Source organism: Acomys minous (genome assembly GCF_964271855.1).
Source record: "Acomys minous genome assembly, chromosome: 12".
Lineage (NCBI taxonomy): Eukaryota > Metazoa > Chordata > Mammalia > Rodentia > Muridae > Acomys > Acomys minous.
Genome location: NC_140493.1, coordinates 20,633,924 through 20,655,348, shown reverse-complemented (window position 1 = coordinate 20,655,348; position 21,425 = coordinate 20,633,924). Strand labels below are relative to the sequence as shown.

Below are 21,425 nucleotides of genomic sequence, written 5' to 3'. Positions count from 1 at the left end.
TACAAGTGTGTGCCGGCATGCCTCTTTCCCCCCCCCCCCTGGTTCTAGGGACCAATCATAGGCTCTTGGGCATGCAAGGCAAACCCCCTGCTGACCACGCTGTCTTCCCAGCCCTGGGCTTCTTCGTTCATTCATTCAGCACTGTTGCCCAGCGTGTCTAATGTAGCTACTGTGATTCCGAACCTGTGATAAGCAGGAACTCTGTACTCTCTGCAGCCTCTGAAATGCCATAAGGAAAGAAGGCAGTGGTGCTCCAGCTCCGGGTCGCGGCTGCACTCTGTTGCCTGAGGTCACAGTTGACGGGAAGGCTAGCTCTCAGGAGGGGGTTTTCTCTTCTCCACTCACAGTGCCTGTCACACGCAGATGCTACTTAACGTGTTGCAGGCTATCTGTGGACATAAAAGCATGACCCTCCCTGACGTCCATAGAACAGGAAGTCCAGGAGTGGACAGACATACTTCAGGGCTGTGGGGAAGCAGTAGCGCAGACCCAGGCTGCTGGCGAGGGTGGAGGATGGTGCGGTAAAAGCTTTCCTGCTCTGACTGGAGAGCCAGCGAGGCTCCTCACCCACTGCCAGGTAGCCTTAGGCATGCCGGAAGCTTGGGTTGGCTGGCGAGGTCAGGGTATGTGGCCAGCCTGCATTCTGGTGCGACTGCTGGTCTTTAGGTAAACCTGAGGCCACGTACGCATGAGGGCAGGGTGAAGACGGTGTGCGGGGTGCTGTGTTGATGAGGGGAGTGATAGAGTGGGGTCCCAGAGCCAACTGCCAGGGCGCAAATCCCAACTCTCTCATCTGTCCCAGTGGGAGCCCTGCTGGCTACGTCACCCACTCTGTACCTCTTAGTTTCCTCATCTACAAAATGGGGCTATAACTGCCCCTCCTTAACAGGGCATTGTAACAACTCAGGCTTTCTGTGCTAGGAGAAGTGTGTGTCCAATGAAGAGTGAAGTCAGCCCCCTCAGTCGTGTCTCCAGCGTCCTGGGCCCCTCCTGAGCACGGGCTCCTTCCTAAGCACTGTTTTCTCTGGGCTGCTTGGGATGAATTAGATGCCGCTCCCGCCTTCAGGAGCTATAACTGGGGAGCCAGGGACACACACGTAGATTGCAGTCAGCTAGGTCAAGCATGGTGGCGCGAAACGAGCAGAGAGCGTCGAGCTTGGGTGGAGCTGGGAGAAACGCTTGGTGGCAGGTGAAGATGCCCCGGGTATGGAAAGGATGCCCTGTGCAGAGGAGGCAGCCTTGATGGTCCGCCATTGTTGGTGTGTGATCTTCCAGGCCTTGCCACGGGACCAGGGGGAGGCCAAGCGTGAACTGCTGGCCTGCAGACACCAGCTAAAGAATGTGGGACTTTGTCCTTTTGGTAATGGTGTCGTGGCAAGTTTTGTTTGTTTAACTTTTTATTCGTAAGAAGTTGCAAAACTTGTACAAAGAAGTCCCTTCACCCAACTTTCCTGACCGCAGCATCTTGTGTAGCTCATGTGTATTGTTAAAACGAGTGAATTGGCCTTGGGACATTACTAGACTAGACAGCTTATTCAAGTTTCACTATGGTTGTTTTTAGACGAGTGTGTGTGTGTGTGTGTGTGTGTGTGTGTGTGTGTGTGTGTGTACACAACACTTCTGAGAAAGAGAATGGTGTTTGTGTATGTATTAGACATGTCCCTGGACCCTAGTATGGGAACAAATTGTAAGAGATTCACTGTTGTTGTTTTTTTCTTAATAGTTTATTTATTTTTTACCTTATGTACATTGGTGTTTTACCTACATATATATCTGTGTGAAGGTGTGGGATCCTCTGGAACAGGAATTACAGTCCATTGTGAGCTGCCGTGTGGGTGCTGGGAATTGAACCCGGGTCCTCTGGAAGAGCAGCCAGTGCTCTTAACAGCTGAGCCACCTCTCCAGCCCCGGGGGACGGGGGCTCATTGTTAGGAGACGATGACAGGCTGTAAGATACCGATAGCTGGAGCCAGAGAGAAGCTGTGGAGGTTCTTTCCACACATCAAGAGATGCTTAGGAGGTTAAAGGTGGCAAGAGCTGGGGGCTAACTGAGACCAGGTAACAGTCCGAGCTCTCTGGCTGGGGCAGAGGGGGAGGGGAGGGGAGGCTACATTCAGTGTGGAATGTGCTCATCTGGATGGTCATCAGCGAAGACTTCGTAGACATAGAAATTTGTTTGTTTAATGAGACAGGGTTTCGCTCTGGAGCCTTGGCTGCCCTGGAACTTGCTCTGTAGACCAGGCTGGCCTCCGACAGAAGTAGCATTTTTTTGTTTGTTTTTCAAGACAGAGTTTCTCTGTATAGCCTTGCCTGACCTGGACTCACTTTGTAGACCAGGCTGGCCTCGGACTCACAGAGATCCACCTGCCTCTGCCTCCTGAGTGCTGGGATTAAAGGCGAGGACCACGGCACCTGGCAGGCATGGGTCTTAAAAGGTGAATAGGAATTGTCTGGGTGTGGGTAGTGGGGTTCTGGTTAGAGGGCCCAAGAATTGGAAAAAACGTGTGTGTGGGGGTCATAGACAGCCTGGCAGTGGACTTCCAGGAGCCACTATCCAGAAGGTGGAAATCTGAAATGCTGAGGAGGGGGTGCTCCTGGCAGGAGAGCGGGCTCATGAGTCATCAGCCTGACTCATGAGATCAGGAAACGCAGGAGCTCATCTGGGGATGGCAGAGAAGACAGGAGCACCGTCCCTCCCAGGAAACCTCAGGAACACTGGGCTTGAGGCCTGGCAAAGAAGAGCCCACCAACAGAGCCGGCAGAAAGGGCCCTAGGAGTGGGTCGATGCAGGCTGGCGTCCAGGAAGAGGCGAGTAGAAAAAACAAACCAAAACCAAAACCAAAACTCAGCTAGCTCTGCAGCAAGGAGGTCCCTGGTTAGGAGGCCACGTGGCAAAGGGCATGGAGCGGAAGGGTGAGAGACGGTCAGTCGCTGTGTTAGGGAGTTTAGTCTGGATGGAGATGTGCTTTAACTGCATTCCAGGCTGGGGGAGGGGCACCATGTATTGTGCCTAAAGGAATCAGGGGCAGGGGTTACTGTGAGCCAGGGGAGACCTGAGCTGCATGGTAGATGAAGGGTCGGATCTCCATATACGAACTCTGTCACTGTGGGTGAGGCGGTTAACAGTATCTACCATCAGGCTCCTGCGGAGCTTTAAGGAAGTGAAGTGAAGGCTCATGACAGCCCTCGCCATGTGGCGGCCACTCAGCAGGTGCCAACGCTGCTGTGACTGTTCATTTCTTTTATTTAGTCATTCTTATCTGTAAAATAGCTGGGTTGAATGAGTTGATGTTCGTTCACTTATTCTGCCACCATTAACGTACTCCGCCACGCACGGGACCACTGAGATCGCTAACAGGCCAACACAGTCCCTCCTGGGCCATGCTAATGCCCCATTCATCCCTATCTCCGCCCTGCGCACCCCCATTTCAGCGCTGAGATCAGAACCCAGAACCTTGACTTTGAACACTGCAGCAAGCAGGCTGCTGGTCCCTACCTGCTACCTGTACCGCTCGGTTGGTCCCAAGCCGGTCATCTGATTTTGTATTTCAGATTTTGCCTGTGGGGGAGAAAAAAGTCCAGACGTTGCCCAGGAAATTATTCTAAAGAAAACGAGATATGTTAGAGCATCTATTCTTTCAGTTCCTGCTCTTCATGTGGGCGCTGGGAATCGAACCTGGGTCCTCTGGAAGAGCAGCCAGTGACCTCAACCGCTAAGCCAACGTCTCCGGCCCTCAACCCCCATGCTTATTTGTTGTTGTTGGTGGTGGTTTTGTGTGTTTAGTGAGATAAGATCTCAAATTGTAGCCTAACGCACTATGTAGTAGTTGAGTCTGGCCTTGAACTCCTGATCCTCCCACCTCTACTTCTCGCTCTGGGATTATAGGCGTATGCCACAACACCCGGCATGAAATATATTGGGAGTTTTCAAAAAGTTTTTATTTATTACTATTGTATATGCGTGGTGTGTGTACGCGTGTGTATAGTAAGTACATGTGGCCCAGCAGTTGTGTGGGGGCTGGAAGGCTACTTCGAGGAGTTACTTCTCTCTCCACTGTGGCATCTGGAGTTCAAACTCAGGTGGCGAAGCTTGGCAGCTACGCAGTCACACAGGTGATCACAAATGCCACACAAAGCATGCTGAGAGCTACTCCTTTTTTTTTTTTTTTTTTTTTTTTGAGACAGTGTCTCTAAGACGTCCTGACTGTCCCAGAATTCACTTTGTAGACCAGGCTGGCCTCAAAACTCACAGTGACAAACTCACAGTGATCCACCTGCCTCTGCTTCAGAGTCGCCAGGATTGAGGGTGTGTCCGGGTTCAGGTGGGGGTAGGAAGAGGGGATACAGCGGGCACTTCCCTCTCCTTCTGTTTCCAGTCCTCTGTGGTAGCCTGGGCTCTGCCCACTGTCACCCCCGGCCTCCCACAGACCTGCGCCCTGACCACATGTTACTTTTGCTTTGCATTACTTACTGTGTCTCTCAGCAGTGGTGACACTCTGACGGGGAGGAGTGGCTGAAGGCGCAAGTGTTTGTTGCTGGGCCCTTTCTTGTGGTAGCAGCCATCCCTCACTGTAGCCTTGGGGCTAGAGGCAGATGTCACAAATAACCTTTCAAAGCTGAAAGGGTCTGCCTCTGTCATTTTGAGGAAGGGTCTGATGACCTGAGATCTGGTCTTCCAGAACCACCTTCCCTTGCTGGCTGGGTGTCCTTTTGTTTTGTTTTGTTTTTGAGGTAGGGTTTCTCTGTGTAGCCCTGGCCGTTCCAGAATTCACTCTGTAGACCAGGCTGGCCTTGTACTCAGAGATCCACCTGCCTCTGCCTCCTGAGTGCTGGGATTACAGGTGTGCGCCACCATGCCCCATGATGGCTGCAAATCTTATGAACCATTTGAGTGTGTCTTTATCTCTTAAGTATGGCTCCATCATTCATGGATCTGCCCCCTGGGGCACCCATCAAGGCTGGCCCAACACTTGAGGAGTCTACTCCCATGTCCCCTTCAAATTCAGCTGGCTGTTGGGGTCCATGCCTATAATTTCAGCACCAGGGAAGCGAGGCAGGAGCATCACCCCAAACTGGAGGCCGGGCTGGTCTATATAACAAATGCTCTGCTAGCCAGGGCTACATAGAGACTCATTCTTAAGAAAAATAGATAAATAAACCCAAGCCTCCTCCTCTTCCTCAGTGCTGGGAGCTGTCGCCTTGTGTCTCACCCTGGTCTATTCATTGCAGGAGTCTGGCTTCAGGTACGGCCTGGGGGCAGACTGGCCAGGTCCCTAACTAGGTTGTGAGGCTGGCTGGGGTACAGAAATGCCAGCTTCCTCGTGTCATATAGCGTGGGTGAGCCGAACATCCCGCAGAGGGATTCTGACCTGCCAGTAGCCTATTATGTGCTTGCCACAAACCAGACCCTGAAACTCAGCATTTCCTGGGCATCTCTCAGTAGGTGATACCTGCTTCCCAAGTATAGAGGAAGAAAAACTAACAGGCATCACATGGCCGGTCAACAGAAGGTCAAAGCAGTGGATAACGCCGGGCTATAGGGCTTACTGCTATCTATGAAGCAGGAATTTGCCTCTTGCCTTGTGATTCAGCCACCTTGGAACGGTTGCTTGTGATGGCCGTGGGCAGGGTTTGTAATTGACGGGTCTGCTGGGATGTGGGGACTAAGGACTGACATGGTAGTGTTTCTGCCTGTTGGGGGGTCTCCTAGAAGCCATGGAGTCAGGGAAGTTGGTCAGGCCTCCTAGTACTAGAGATACAGGCATGCAACACTACGCCTGGCTCAGTGTAGGGAATCCTGATTGGCTGAAGGGAGGAGACTCTCCAGACATCCCTGGACACAGGGGTCAGACAGGATGCAGTGTGCGAATCGGAAAGACACTCCCAGGGTGTACTTGAGAAGGTTAAGGGGCAGGAAGAAGGCGTGCCCAGTATGTGGGGACAGTACGAGCTAGGGGGTAAGGAGGGGCAGAGGCCGATGGGTGGACAAGGTCCGAGTACTGGGGACTCGGCCGATGTGGATCGTGGATGTGGATGTGGCGCCTGTGGTCAGGCCCACAGATACTTCTGCCTTCCACACGTGCCCTGCGTGGGACTGGGCATGGCCTTGTCCTCCACACTCAGTTGTACTTCCAGGACAAGCCGGGCTGTGACCCACGGATGCTACCCAGCTCCTGGCCAATACTAGATGAGTGAGGACGGGGTTGGGGTGCAGGGGGCGCAGAGGGGAAGCCTTTGCAGCGAGGCCAGGATGGAGTATGGCTGTGCTGCTGTAGGGAACCCTGAGCTGGGGACGAGGGGACAGGAGTGAGGAGTTCATTCTACAGACAGACGAGCTGAGGACAGGGACCGATCATGGCTGGTGCACTTTCCTATGATGTTTGAACTATCAATCTGTACCAGGCACTCTGCACCTGTCACCTCCCAAACTGTCACCATAGCTAGTGTGGCTGGATCTGCCATCGGTCCCATTCCCCCCTTGGGACACTGAGGCCCAAGGTCATAGTAAGTGTGACTATTGGGCTCCCAGCCAGGACTGAGGCCAGAGCCTTCTCCACAGTCCCTTGAAGCCAAACAGATTGGTGTGGGCACGTGTCAGTGCCCCATAAATACACACATTGGTTTCTCTGCATACGGAGGGCTCCCTGAGGTGACAGTTGTGTATCCATCAGCTTAGACATTTCCAAACCTGCCTCGCTGCCTGGTGGGGACATAGCTACAGATGGACCCCCGAGGGCCTTCCTGGGCTGCATTCCACGCCCTGGCCCAGGCAAGGAGTATTCACAGCCATCTAGTTTGCCTGGCATTCTTCCCAGGCACCCACCACCAGGACCCATTAGTGGCCCACAGGGACGGCTGGTGGACATGAAGGAATATGCACGCAATGGGTTCAAGTGTAGCCTTAGCCACCGCAGCCGAGGTTCCCTTCACACGTGGGGGTGAGTGGGCTCCGGGCTCTAGCTTCTGAGTGAACAGGAGCCCGAAGAAGCTAAGTACAGGACCTGTGGCAGGTGCCTCTCACCTCTGCTGTCATTGCCTAGTGTCTACACTTGGCCGTGTTCCTTTTCCTGGATAGTCTTGTGCCCCTGGTCCCTGGAAGCCCCAACGACCAAGTTCAGCAGTGAAGCAAGGTGTTTTCCTTTGAACGACTCATGCCCAGGCCATTGTGAGGTGAAGGGGCACACAAGATCACCACCCAGATGAGTCCAGTGGGTCATGGGTCTGCAAGGTGGCCCATGGTCCCTGAGGTGGCCTGTCACTCTCTAAAGGCCCCTCAAGCCTTTACCGAGCATGAATGGGAGGGAAAGAGCCCTTCCGGTAGCCCCGGGGGTGGGGGGCGTAGGGTGGGGAGAGCAGCTACTCCTTCATGCCCCCCACGGGCACGTGCTGTCTGACGGATGGACTGTGTTTTCTGTGCAGACACTGATGGAGAGGCAGAAACGGAAGGCGGACATCGAGAAGGGGCTGCAGTTCATTCAGTAAGTGGGCGCAGGGCGGGCGGGCAGGTTTTCCTCCAGGCTGAGCCCTCCTCCAGCGCACACTCCGGGATGTGGGGAGGTGGGGTGAGCTGGGAACGGGGGCCCGACAAGGCAGAGGCCGTGAGCTCCACAAGTACGTGTACCCGGCCCTGGCTGCCCTGGATCTTATTAGTACATTGTTCTACCGTTACTCCCTGCATCCGTTGAGCATCTGTTTTCCCCTCCATGAGGGACCAGGAAACAAGTCCTGGCCTTCTCCCGGCCTCACAGCAGTGCAGGCTCTCCTGAGCTGATACTGTCTTCCACAGGGAGCTGTGGTTTTTAGCCACAGGAGAGGCTGTGTAGCCATTCACCCTGAGTGACTTGTCAGTGTCTAGCTGGGGGGTCATCTGCTGTCAGTGGGCCTGGCGCTGGCTTGAGCGAGCGCTCGGGTTAGCTCAGGAGAAGGGCAAAGCCTCTCAGACGGAGGGCGCCTGGGGTGGACTCTCTGTGACTCAGAGTACGTGTCACTTTTCCTAGCAGCAGTCTTGTCCTCATACAAGTCACCCTTGACTTTGCCTTGGCCACAGTCTGACCGTTCTTTTGTCCTTTCCTGGGGGGGGGGGGTAGGGGCTCCTAGATCCAGTCATGTCTCCTCTGCCTTTGTAACTTAGAGTCACCTGGAGTCTCACTTCCCTAAGGAGAGGGCTGAGGGCAGCTCCTGGCTGTGGGCTGCTGCTGGACAGGTCTTGGCTTGGCATGTGCCTCTGGGAGAGCCTGGGGGAGACACAAGCCTTTTCATCAGAACCTAGTGGCTGCGCTCGCTTTGGCGGCACATCTACTAAAACTGGAGCTATAAAGAACGGTTCCGTGCAGTCCTCTCGCTCTTACCTCAGCCACCGAGGTCTAAGTGGGAGAAGCCTAAGCCTTCCTGCGCCAGCCCAGGGCCTCCACGTGGGACCAAGCCATGGGTTTATGCAGCCCACTTCTCTCTTTTTTCCTACTAGGTCAACACTACCCCTAAAGCAGGAAGAGTATGAGGTGAGTGGCGCGTGGTGGTGGACGTAGGTGAGGGGCTGTTGTGTTCAGGGTAGAGGCTTGTAACTGAGCCAGGCTGGACGGAGACCTGCTTAGTCCCCTCGTACCTGCCCTGCACAGGCCTTCCTGCTCAAGCTTGTGCAAAACCTGTTTGCCGAGGGCAACGACCTGTTCCGGGAGAAGGACTACAAGCAGGCGCTGGTGCAATACATGGAAGGGTTGAACGTGGCTGACTACGCCGCCTCCGACCAGGTGGCTCTGCCCCGGGAGCTGCTGTGCAGGCTGCATGTCAACAGGGCGGCCTGCTACTTCACCATGGTGAGCCCGCCTTCCTCCCCCTGCCCCCGCCATGCCCTTACATGTCCTAGCCTAGGCTAACGCCACCTCTTCCTGTCTCTTGCTCTTCTTCTTCCTCTTCTTCTTCTTTCTTTCCTTCTTTCTTTTTTTAAGACAGTGTCTCACTATGTAGCCCTGGCTAGCCTAGAGCTCTTTGTATAGACCAGGTTGGCCCTACAGCTCACAGGGATACATACACTTGCCTCTGCTTCCTAAATGCTCATAGTAAAGGCATGAACCACCATACCTGGTTTAAATTTTTTAATACTAATGTTTATTTTGTGTGCATGGGTGTTTTACCTGCATGTATATCTGTGCACCATGGACATAACCCGTGGAGGTAAGTCTGTCAGTAAAATAGTTGCCCTACTGCTTTGCAAACATAAGGGACCTGAATTTGATATTTGATTCTCAGAATGAATATGTACACATACACACATACATGCACACACACACACATACATATTTAGATTCACACACACACACATCCACCCCCTCACACCCTTCTCCATATATATAACATCCGTTGGAGCTCGTTGTCCAGCCAGTTTCTCCAATCAGTAAAGCCAGGTCCAATGAGAGATCATCTCAAGAAATAAAATGGAGGCCTTCGACTCCTACATGAACACCCCTGGGCGCACACACCTACCAACATATTCAAGGCCACAACAAAAACAACAACATCAGAAAAACGTATTAGCCATTGCCCTACCCCAGATGAATGGAGTTAGAGTTTCCAGGTGACCGTCTCTCTCTGAGGTGCTGCTGTCACTCTTAGTCCATGATGTTCAGAGCCAAGGGCAGACAAGCCAACGGATGTGTCACCAAGCAAGCTCGCTGCTGTAGAGCCTGTGGCCCTCCTCAGTGTCCTGCTAGAACCTACCACGGCCCGTCATCCTTACACCACGTCTTAGTCAGGGTTTTATTGCTGTGGAGACACACCAAGACCAAGGCCACTCCTATAAGAGAAAACATTTCATTGAGGCTGGCTTACAGTTTCAGAGGTTTAGTCTATTATCATCATGGTGGGAAGCATGGCAGCCTGCAGGCAGACAGGGTGCTGGAGAATCAAGAGTTCTACGTCTCTTTCTTTCTTTCTTTCTTTCTTTCTTTCTTTCTTTCTTTCTTTCTTCTTCTTTTTTTTTAGACAGGGTTTCTTTGTGTAGCCTTGGCTATCCTGTACACCAGGCTGGCCTGGAACTCATAGCAATCCGATGCCTGCCTCTGCCTCTGCCTCTGCTGGGATTAAAGGCGTGCGCCACCGCGCCTTGTGCCTTGCGAGTTCTACATCTTGATCCAAAGGCAGCAGTACTGGGCAGAGATTGAGCATAGGAGACCTCAAGGCCCACCCCCCACAGTGACACACTTCCTCCAGCAAGGCCACACCCCCTAGTAGTGCCCCTCCCTATGGCCATGAGTCTGTAGGCCATTCCTCTCCAAACCACCACACACCATCAGCGTCACCATCAGCGTCGATGCTGCCCTCTCTCCCTGGGCACAGCCCCGTTCCCCAGGGTCAGAGGTGCTGACCGGTGTGCTGCCTCATTGTCTCCTGTAGGGCCTGTATGAGAAGGCGCTGGAGGACAGTGAGAAGGCGTTGGGCCTGGATGGCGAGAGTATCCGGGCACTGTTCCGCAAGGCGCGTGCCCTCAACGAGCTGGGGCGCCACAAAGAGGCCTATGAGTGCAGCAGTCGGTGCTCCCTCGCCCTTCCCCACGTGAGTCCCGTCTCCTAAGCATCTGTCCTGGCACTCCCGTGCTCTGTGCCACCACATCCTTCTGCGCCTTGGCTTCCTCCTCTGCCATAGGAGGTTGGGGATACTGATGTGACACAGGCTGTAGTTTATGAGCTGGGATTGTGTGTCATGGTTGGCTAAACTGCAGTGTAGGTACCTCACACTTGAGCAGCCTTGCGCTGTGAAATTGGTGTGGTGCTCCCATCCCCATTTTCAAGATGTGGAGGTGTTGGTGTTGTCACAGGGTAGGGAAGTGACAATGAGAAATGACCAACATTGAGTTTGCTTGGTACTTACACATACGCCATTGCTCCTCCACCGACATTTATTTACTAAAAGTGACATATGCCCCTCACTGCCATTTTATACCATATTTTTCAGACCATAAGATGCACCCAGTTTTTAGAGTAGAAAAAAACAAAAAACAAAAAACCAGTAAAAACAGAAATCGGACCATAAGGCGCACTCTAACTGCACCCCCACACACACACTTTTGGGGGGGGGGAGTGCATCTTATGGTGCGAAAAATATGGTAAGTATATTTTACAAGTATTTACTGTATGCCACCCACATAGGCACAAATCAGGAGTCACAGCCCTCTGGTGGCTGGCTGACACCGCCCTGCGGTCCAGCTCTGACACCATCCTCACCCCCAGTGGGACCTTGAACAAAGTGCTTCTTTTTTCACACGTCAGCTCACATCCGTGAACTGTCCTTCCTGCTCTATCTCCTGTCCTCTTCTTTACAAGGCTGGTCTTTCTAGAAAAGATCTGGAGGAAAACACCAGAGCAACAGCATGGCTCCTCCTGGGGAGGCGCTGAGGGGAGAGAGTCAGTGAACTGACTCACTGATGCGCTCACTTGCTGAATCCACAAGTAAAATAGTTACGGGCTGGGGTGTGGCCCATGGCAGAGCACTTGCTCTGGATGTGCAAGGCGCTGGGCTTCTTCCCCAACACTGCAAAGAAAAAGAAGTTAATAAAGAGTCATCGGCTGGGCGTGGTGGTGCGAACCTGTAATCCTAGCACTCAGGGAGGCAGAGGCAGGGGGGTCACTGTGAGTTCGAGGTCAGCATGGTCTACAACTTGAGGCCAGGATAGCCAAGGATATGCAGAGAAACCCTGTCTAGAAACAAACAAACAAACAAATAAAAAATAAAAAATAAAGAGACAGTGTTATCCAGTCGTGGTGGCAAACGTCTTTAATCCCCAAACTTAGGAGGCAGAAGCAGTGGATCGTTGTGAACTGGAGCCTACCCTGGTCTGTAAAGAGAGTTCTAGGACAACTATGGCTACAAATACCTTGTCACTATTAAAACAGAAACCAACATAGTTTGATCCCTAGCAGCACTAGAAAAATAAATAAAAATTAGAAACAGCCTGGTACAGTGTGGTGTACTCATAACCCAGGAGCTCAAGGCCAGCCTGAGCAACAGAGGGAGTTCCTGTCTTAGAGATAAGATGGAAAAAGTTTTTTTTTAAAAAAAATGTATTCATTTGCTTCTCCCGAAATAAAAGGAAAAGCAGAACAGCCTTTCTGTTCCCAGTATGTGATTTAGAAAGCCAGTGTCACCTCCCAGGGCCACACAAGATGTCCAGGAGCACAGCTCCGTGCACCAGGCGACCTAGCGCAGCAGTTGTAGGTAAGCCTGTGCCCTGCCTTCTACAGGACGAGAACGTCACTCAGCTGGGTCAGGAGCTGGCTCAGAAGCTCGGGCTGCGGGTGCGGAAGGCATATAAGAGGCCCCAGGTAAGTGGGATCTGGGGTAGGCATGCGGAAGAGCCTGGGCACTGGAGGGACTCTGAGTAAGGCAGCCAGAGCCTGGTAAGGACAGAGGGAATGACAGCAGGTGACCTTCCTCCCCGTTGGCTGAAAGCCTTGGGGGAGAACAGCCAAAGCTTCTAGCTCTCCATAGACACCAGCTGTTAAAAACACGCTCCCTCCGCTGCCCTGGCGGCGAAGATGGCCCAAGCTGACGCCGCCGTCCTTCAGTTTTGTGTTCTCACGGTGGCTGTCTTGACTATTAGCATTTATTGAATGCTTCACGTCTACAAATTGTCACCTACCCTGTGTCTGGAAGCTGTATGCCTCGGAACCGATACCTGAAGTATCTCTGGCCCGACCTTGAACACGTTAGCGTGTTTCCACCAGTTTCCGCATCTGGAAGACAGATAATTACACCTGCCTTAATAGGCTCATGAGAGAACTAAAGCAAGGGACTACATGAAATGACGCCTGGCACGTCACGGGGATGTGTGTGTTTAGATCCTCTGCCTAGGTCACCATTGGGAAACAAACAAACAAAAAAATTCCAATGTAACCCAAGGGCAGGTGGCAGCGGTGGTCCTGGGCTAGGGAGCACTGACGACTCCAGAGCTGGGGCCGGGGTCTCTGTGCTGTCCTGGCTGGTGGGATGCTTTGCCTGTTTCCACAGTCTTAATCTGTCCACGTCTCCCCAATCTCTGGCAGGAATTGGAAACGTTTTCTCTGCTTAGTAATGGCAGCCCGGCTGGCATGATAGATCAGGTAGGATGGGACCCAGGACCCCAATTGTTTCCCCACAAACCTGTCTCTCCTCATCCATACTCCAGCGCTCTGAATTGACCCATTGGGGTGACGCTAGGCAGTGGACCACGAACACTACCATGTGTGGCACGAGGCCCCCAGCCCCTACCATCCCTTTCACCAACCCCTGCCTCCTTATTGGTTCAGGCCACCGAGGTCAGGCCTGGTCACGGTTATGGCGGTCTGTGAGAAGCGCAAGCAGAGTGGAGAAGGCCAGGCCTGCCTCAGTGGGGGACACACCTAAGAATGGCTAAGCAAGCACCAGGTGGTGTCCAGGCCAGGCCCCTGGTGTCCAGGATAGATGGTACAGCGTAGATGACGCACAGTCACACTCGAGGTTCGGTTGCTGTGTCCCCCGCAGGCTTCTCCAGCACAGGAGTCGGTTTTTTGGTTTTTGTTTTTTTCTGGCCAGTAGGTCACTCCACATGTGTGTCTAGAACTGAGTAGAGAGGGCACAGGATTCACGGGCCGTGGAGCAACCTGAGCTGAGGCAGGTGGGCAAGCGAGAGAGGAAGGGGCATTCCTTAAAGCGCTGGTTTAGTTCCTCCTCGGGCTCAGGAGCGTGAGCTCTGCAGCTGCCTGTGTTGGGGCTCAGGCCCTCAGAGCACCCTTTCTCTGAGGTGGCCACTCTACCCCTTCCCCCAGGGCTTTGGTTTTCTTTGACCTCTATTGCTAAGTGGTTCTGTGCAAAAGGGCAAGCAGAGAGAAGCCTGGATGGACAATGGTTAGCACTGGTGAGAAAATCACCACTCACTTTAGAAGCATTCTGCCCCCCCACCCCCCCTCAGGCGTGGTTTTTCTGTGTAGCACTGGCTGTCCTGGAACTCACTCTGTAAGACCAGGCTGACCTAGATTCACCTGCCTCTGCCTTCCAAGTTCTGGGATTAAAGGTGCGCAACATATCTGTCTGGGGTCGGGTGGGGGGCCCTCCCCTCCTTTCTATACACAGTGAGAAAAACGGTTTCCAGTGATGAGCACAGTGGCCTTGGTCTGTGCAATTTATCTAAGATACACAAAGAACCCTGGGGACAGGCGTGCACGTGTTCACTGTGTGATCTGTGGATCTGGGGCTGGAAGATTGCTAAGGAGCAGGCAGAACAGGCTGAGACAGGCCAGGCCTTAGTCACACAGCCCGACTCTGCCCCCACAGTGGCAGCCTTGACCGATATTTGGGCTGTGGGGACATCTCACAGAGGCAGGTCTGGATGGATTGTGCTGTGGTTATTGCTACAACTGACCTTAGAGAGAGAGGGTGGCTAACGGTGAGTGTCTGGGCCTTCGCCCACCACAGGCACATGAAGGACACAAGGCCATCCTAAGCCTCACCAGGACAGTAAAAGCATCAGGGAAAAGAGAGAGTGTGTGTATTCAGGGTGGGGGATTGGCTTGTGCCCCTTAAGCCTGAAACAAGGCGGAGGAGGTCACTGGGGACCAAGAGGCTGGTAAGCTAACTTTAGGAGCGACCGCCTGGCAGCCTGTGTTATTCACACAAGTACAGAGTGCGCCAGGTACTCCTCTGAGGTGCTTTGTCGCTGTCACAGTTCCAGGCAGTGTGGCTGTGCATCCTTACTTTACAAACAGGGAAACAGGAACAGATAGGGTGACAACTTGGAGACCAAGCTCCAGCCTTTCCCTGAGCCCAGGGCTCTCCCTCAATCTGACCCCAGCTCAAGCAGCTACAAAGGTTGCACTCTCCAGAAAGCTCTAAGGAGGCTGCTACCTGACCTGTGAATTCTCTTCCATCCGTGCAGTGGCGATTGGATCCCACCTTAAATGGGAGGGAGGGAAGCATCCTGTGAGGCTTGGGGCTGAGCCTGGGGGAGGGCACACTGAGGGCTTGGTAAAAAAAAAAAAAAAATCCTTGTCACAACCTTTAATCCCAGCAATTGGGAGGCAGAGGCAGGTGGATCTCTGAGTTCAAGGCCAGCCTCATCTACAATAGTGAGTTTCAGGATGGCCAGGGCTACACAGTGAGACCCTGTCTCAAAACCAAAATAGTCCAAAACTTTTGCCTCATGGTATGGATGGGACTCAACCCTTTTCCAAGCGAGGAAACCAAGACTCAGAGTGTATACTCAATCCCTGGGACTGTTGCTCCCCACAAGTGCACCTGCTTGGCTAGTTTACCCTACAGCTCTCCCGGCACATAGCTGTCCAGAACCCTGGCTGAAAACCCAGCCTCCTTGGGTGATTGAGTGTTGATTCCCCAGTGAGTGGCCGTCCGCTTAGCCTTGTGGAGATGTGCTGGGCTCTGAGGCCATTTCCGTCCTACTCCTTTCACCTGACCTTCCTCTCCACAGGGAACTTCTAACGGGTTGGGATCTATAGACGACATCGAAACAGGTACTGTCTCAGCTGTGGAGAGTGGGACACCTGAGGGGCTCCCCTGAGGCAGGACAGGAAGTACACTTTCCCTCTCTTTAGAAGCAGGTCAAACATTTCCTCAGTTTGTCCCTGTCCTTCACCCATGCGTGCCCTGCTGGGCACCATCTTTCAGAGCCCTCACTTCCTCCCCTCTGTTCGTAGGCTTCCAGGTTAAACGTAGTAAGTGCCTGAAGAAGGCTCTGCTCGCCCCAGGGACAGGGGACATTGGTGGATATTTGAGCAGAGCCAGGGCAGACAGGAACCCTCAGCTCCAGCCTGCCTTTCTTCCTGGACTACCTCTGAGCCACTGCCAGTGGGGCAGGAAACAGAAAAACCAGGTCCCCGAGGAGCAGGGGAAAAGGGGAAGTGTTGGCTTAGTGATTGGGCAGTACTCCCACCACATGGCCACTGAGTGCACCCCCTCCACAGACTGCTACGTGGACCCCCGAGGCTCCCCGGCTCTGCTCCCCTCCACTCCCACAATGCCCCTCTTCCCTCATGTTCTGGACCTACTGGCCCCCCTGGACGGCAGCAGCAGTACGCTCCCTGGCACCGAGGGCCTGGATGACTTCTCAGATGGGGATGTGTTTGGTCCAGAGCTGGACACCCTCCTGGACTCTCTGGTGAGCCATGCTGCTGACTTCTTGTGCCTCTCGCCTAGAACCCCACAGTCCCATGAAGAGGGGTGGGGGGAGGGACCCCCACCTTCACACCACAGTTGGGGAAATAGAGGGCTTTGGGTGGGTCTCCGGAAGTCTTCAGAACAGACCCCAGGGGGGATTGAGCAGAGCCGAGGTTCCTCTTCAGGAGGACTTAAGGCCAGGCTGTGGAGGAGTAGTAAGCGGTTCCTGGAGTGCCACACCCATGGGGTCGGATGGTCACGTGCTCTTCTGACCCCTGGCTCTGTCCCCACTTTGCAGTCTCTGGTCCAGGGTGGCCTGCCTGGCAGTGGTATGCCTAGTGAGCTGCCTCAGCTGATCCCTGTGTTTCCTGGTGGGACCCCACTGTTGCCACCTGTGGTGGGTGGCTCCGTCCCTGTGTCCAGCCCACTGCCTCCTGCCTCCTTTGGCCTTGTCATGGACCCCTGCAGGAAGCTGCCTGCTTCTGTGCTGGACGCCCTTGACTCTCCAGGGCCCACGCTGGACCCCCTGGATCTGTTACCGTACTCTGAGGCCCGGCTAGATGCCCTTGACAGCTTTGGGTCAGCGCGCGGCTCCCTGGACAAGCCTGACCCCTTCACAGGTAAGAACATGGTGGGTACACTGTCCCTCTGCTCCCTTGACAGTGCTGCTCTGTCTCTGATCCTCCACAGCACATGTCCTTGTCCCTGTCACAGCCCAGCGCAGCACATACTGTCTTATCTCTGCTGTGTTCAGCACCGCTGGAGCCTGAGCCCTGGGCTGAGTGTCTCATTCCAGATCAAACAGTAGAGCTATGTTAGTGGTTCCGTCTGGTGCTCTGCCCAGCCCTCCAGACTCCAGTCTCCTGTCCTGATGCAAGGACAGGGTGCAAAGCTCCCTTTTCTGGGCTGGGGCCAGGGTCACTGGAAATTGACCAGGCCTTGATAAGGTTGGCTTTTGGAGGCCAGAGATTGTCTAAGGCACTCCAGACCCACGGGATGACAAGGATAGAGAGGAGCAAGGCATAGCATCTGTATGGCAGAGGATCAGGGTCTGGCTGGTAGCCAGAGCTGGGGCTCCTAGGCAAATGTGGGTGAGGTATGGTCTCACTGTGAGCCATGCGACACATTTGGACCTTCTCCCATGGGCAGCAGGAAGCCTCAGAAGGCATAAACAAGAGTGGATATGTTGGAGCCTTTTTGCTGCAGGGTTATGACCATGAAAGTAGGAGGGTAGACCCATAGAGCGTCTCTGAGGTGGAGATTACAGGGGCATCCCAGAAAGGCCCCTTGTGTCCTTTGTGCAAGGGCACCTGACTCTCGTGCCGTCTCCTTTCCTAGAAGAGACCAGCTCACAGGACCATCGTCCCCCAAGCAGTACTCAGAAGCCAGCCCCCTCGGTGAGTACCTCAAGTGGGGCTCTCAGACCAGACCTCTTACTCATCCTGGGGTTATGAGCCCCACATTGGGGGTAAGGTGAGCTTTGCCTTGGTGAAATGCTGCATTGTTCAAGGGGGCACCCTCAGAATGGACTAGCCCCAGATGATCTCCTGCCTGGTTCCATTGCTCTGTGCTGGAGAGCACACAGAGGGTACAGCTCAGCAGCCGTAAGCGATGCCATGTCTCTGGTTCATCTCGGCCTGCTCCAGGTTCAGAAGAGCACTGGCCCTCGAGTGAGCAGCACACATGCTGACTTCAATTTATATGCTGGCTGTGTGGGCCCTAGGAAGTCATTGGCTCTCCCTGGGCCTTTTCTCCTGTCTGTTGATGTCTGTGACACTGCAGGGAGAGCGTAGGCAGAACCCTTAAGCAGACCTACTGCCATGTCTCTACTTTAATGGTGACCTTTAACTCAGGGAAGCAGTCAGAAGCCGTCACGGCTTCTGCTCATTATGCCCCGTTAGCACAGGGGCTTCTAGGGCTGGTCCTGGTGTTTTGGGGTCCTAGGCTACTGTTCTGATACGGGGTAGGCAGATCGGAGGAGGGGGTCAAAAACCATACCTATTCGCACTGCATATGTGGCCCTGGCGGTCCCAGGTACCACTCGGGGCCCATCTGGCCAACGTCCTCCCATTATAGCCGGAGCCCTCCATGCCCAACACCGCCTTGCTCATCAAGAACCCCCTGGCAGCCACCCACGAGTTCAAGCAGGCCTGCCAGCTGTGCTACCCCAAAACAGGTAACCACGTATGTGTGCGGCAGCACCCCTCAGCCCTGGAGACTCTGGGGACCGCAGGAGTGTATCAATGGGAGATTCATGAAGGAAGCTAAGGAAGGGCGGGCCTGACTGGGACCTGCCCTCGGCAGAGCGCTGCCTTCACAGCTCTACAGACACTGAGATGGGCTGTGGTGGGTTCCTTGGAGGGCTTCCCAAGTCCTCTCTTCCCCAGAAAGCACATACCAGGGGAGGTACAACGGGGGGCTGCGAGACCCAGATGAGGGCACGTGGGTTTCCCTGGAGTTGCATCCCTGTGTGCCCTGCCCACAGGCCCCAGGGCTGGTGACTATACCTACCGTGAGGGCCTTGAACACAAGTGCAAAAGAGATGTCCTCCTCGGCCGACTCCGGAGCTCTGAGGATCAGATCTGGAAGCGCATCCGGCCCCGGCCCACCAAAACCAGCTTTGTGGGTTCCTACTACCTGTGCAAAGGTGGGTGGACCATAGTGGGGCTGGTGTCCAGCCATGTCTAGTTCCTTCCAGGCCTACAGCAGAGTGACCACAGGAGAGGTGAGAGACCTCAAATAAGCTGAGTGAGTCCCAGTCAGGCGTGGTGGCACATGCCTTTAATGCCAGCACTTGGAAGGCAGAGGCAGGTGGGTCAGTGTGAGTTCGAGGCCAGCCTGGTCTACAAAGCAAGTCCACGACAGCAAGGGCTACACAGAAACCTTGTCTCAAAAACCAAAAGCAAAACAAAACAAAAAAAGCTGAGTCCCACATGAATGCAAGCATCTCCCCTCTTAACCTCGTCCAAAGACAGAGGTCATTCAGGATATTCTGTCCAGCTGGAGCCATGTGGTGCCCTGTACCAACGTATGTAAGAGTCCCACAGCCCATAAGCAGCCAGGCTCATACATACCCTGTAGGACTCCAAAAGGGATGGGAAGAGTCCACAGAGAGCAGAGAAGAAAGAAAGGCTCGTAGGTACCAGCTGCTTTTAATGATTACGCTATTTTCCTTGTTCTCACTCTGGCTCGTAGGAATTTGGTCAGTATCAAGCGGGCTTCATTGGCTTTCTTCAGTTTTCCCAAACAGTCATGAGCTTAAACACACCTGTACTTCAGCTCTTTTCTGCACTGACCCCCAAAAACATATTCATACAGCCCTTTTGCACCCCACAGCAAACAAGCGTCCACCTCAGAGTCTGCCTTTCTCTGCCTCTGTCCTCTCAGCCAGCTCATGGCGACCTCATACACAGGCCTGCCAGACCATCAGGCTCCTCCCTGAAGCCCTGCCCATAGCTGGTGGGATAAAGGCCCGTGCATGTCCACGTGCACATCCCCACCCTAACCGGTCCTCAAGCACAGTCACCCTCACCCCCAACCCCAGCCTTGGAAGCCACTTCCCTACCCCTCTGCAACTGAGGATCTGTGGCCCACGTTCCTGATCCTAATCATGCAGTTATTCCCTCTCGGGTGAATGATCCTAAAAAACCACTCCTCTTTATCCAGAGCTGTGTATTCTACAAAGAAAGGCCTTTGAACAGTTTGTCTTGCTTTACCTGCACAGACCCTGGGGACCGGGCTAGGGATGGGGGTGGCGCTGGAAGGTGTTGAGCCTTCCATCCCAGGGCCTGGTATTTGGGAAAGCGTCGTCCCTCTGGGAGATCAGCAGCCACCAGTGCACTGTCCTGGTGGGTAAGAGGCCTGTTGCCCGCAGTGGGTTCATGGGGTGCCGTGGGCTGCCTTTCCCAGCTGCAGAACATGCATACGGTTGCTCGTTGCAGACATGATTAACAAGCAAGACTGTAAGTACGGGGACAGCTGCACCTTTGCCTACCATCAGGAGGAGATTGACGTGTGGACAGAGGAACGGAAAGGCACCCTCAACCGGGACCTGCTCTTCGACCCTCTAGGGGGTGTCAAGCGTGGCAGCCTCACCATTGCCAAGCTCCTCAAGGAGCACCAGGGCATCTTCACCTTCCTCTGTGAGGTACCCTCCTGTCCAACCATTTTACCAGTTCCCCACAGTCCCGGGCGTGCTGGGGCTGCCCCCACACTGGCCGCTGTGGGAGCTGGTAGCCCTGGAAGCTGTGGGTGTGGTGAGGCGTGGCCTGAGAATCACTAGCTCCAAGCAGAGTCAGGAAGTTAGGTCCTGGGGATCCTTTGGAGCCCAGCTCCTGTCTGGCTTGTCATTTTACAAAGGTGAAAACTGAGGCCAGGAGCAAACAGTAAGCACCCATCTGTTCTTCCCTGGGAACCCATAATGTGCCAGGATTCAGATCCTTATCCGTACTTTCTGGGCAGCTCCAGCACACAGTTCACTGGAGGTGCTGGGCGTTGAGGTGAAGCAGAGCCTAGGGCCATATGGCCACGTCAACCTGAGCTCCAAGCCCCAAAGCCCAGGCCCACCTCTCAGTACCAGTCACTATGGGTGCTCCTTAGGGGCAAGCTTCCTGGGCACAGGCACACCTAGACTTTTGCCCAGTGTTGTCCCCCAACCCTGTATCATGAGTATGGTGAATTTAGCCCAACTCAGCTGTCTAGAGCAAGGTGTCCATGGCCAGCTTTTTCCCATCTTCTGTGCTAGCCTGGCTGCGCTTGCTCCGCTTCCTGCCTGTGGCCCAGCTGTGCCATCCCAGTGTCCTTCCAAGTTTCTTCCCTTCTTTTCTAGGCTAGCTGGGATTCTAGCCGCTCCTCTGAGCTTTCACGGTGTTGGGGTTTTTGTTTTTTATTTTTGTTTTGTTAAATATTTATTATGTATACAGTGTTCTGACTACATGTATGCCTGTACACAAGAAGAGGGCACAAGATTTCATTACAGATGGTTGTGAGCTACCATATGGTTGCTGGGAATTGAACTCAGAACCTTTGGAGGAGCAGCCAGAGAGCTCTTAACCTCTGAGCCATCTCTCCAGCCCCGTTTTTTGAGAGGGTGTTAAGACAGGGAGGGTCTCACTATTTAGTCCTGGCTGGCCTGGAATTTGCTATGTAGACTAGGTTGGCATTGAATTCACTTGTCTTTGCTTCAGAGCACTGGGATTAAAGGTATACACTGCTGTGATCACTAGCTTTTTTTATTTTTAGACAGGGTTTCTCTGTGTAGCTCTGGCTGTCCTGTACACCAGGCTGGCCTTGAACTCAGAGATTCGCCT

The 21,425-nt window shown here is 53.8% G+C and overlaps 1 protein-coding gene across 3 annotated transcripts in view; it reads left to right on the top strand.

Annotated features, from left to right (window-relative positions):
• ZC3H7B (zinc finger CCCH-type containing 7B) overlaps positions 1-21,425 on the top strand; it is a 48,549-nt gene that overhangs the window by 12,836 nt on the left and 14,288 nt on the right. For 2 of the 3 annotated variants that reach the window (XM_084748339.1, XM_084748338.1), the window contains exons 2-14: positions 7,420-7,478; positions 8,465-8,498; positions 8,616-8,813; positions 10,390-10,548; positions 12,234-12,314; positions 13,035-13,091; positions 15,431-15,473; positions 15,924-16,117; positions 16,415-16,736; positions 17,455-17,513; positions 18,193-18,292; positions 18,602-18,763; positions 20,058-20,263. In XM_084748339.1, coding sequence (XP_084604465.1) covers positions 7,426-7,478; positions 8,465-8,498; positions 8,616-8,813; positions 10,390-10,548; positions 12,234-12,314; positions 13,035-13,091; positions 15,431-15,473; positions 15,924-16,117; positions 16,415-16,736; positions 17,455-17,513; positions 18,193-18,292; positions 18,602-18,763; positions 20,058-20,263 — 1,668 coding nt within the window. In that variant the 5' untranslated portion in view covers positions 7,420-7,425. The remainder of the gene's footprint in view (positions 1-7,419; positions 7,479-8,464; positions 8,499-8,615; positions 8,814-10,389; positions 10,549-12,233; positions 12,315-13,034; positions 13,092-15,430; positions 15,474-15,923; positions 16,118-16,414; positions 16,737-17,454; positions 17,514-18,192; positions 18,293-18,601; positions 18,764-20,057; positions 20,264-21,425) is intronic. The other variant, XM_084748340.1, reaches the window with a different exon arrangement.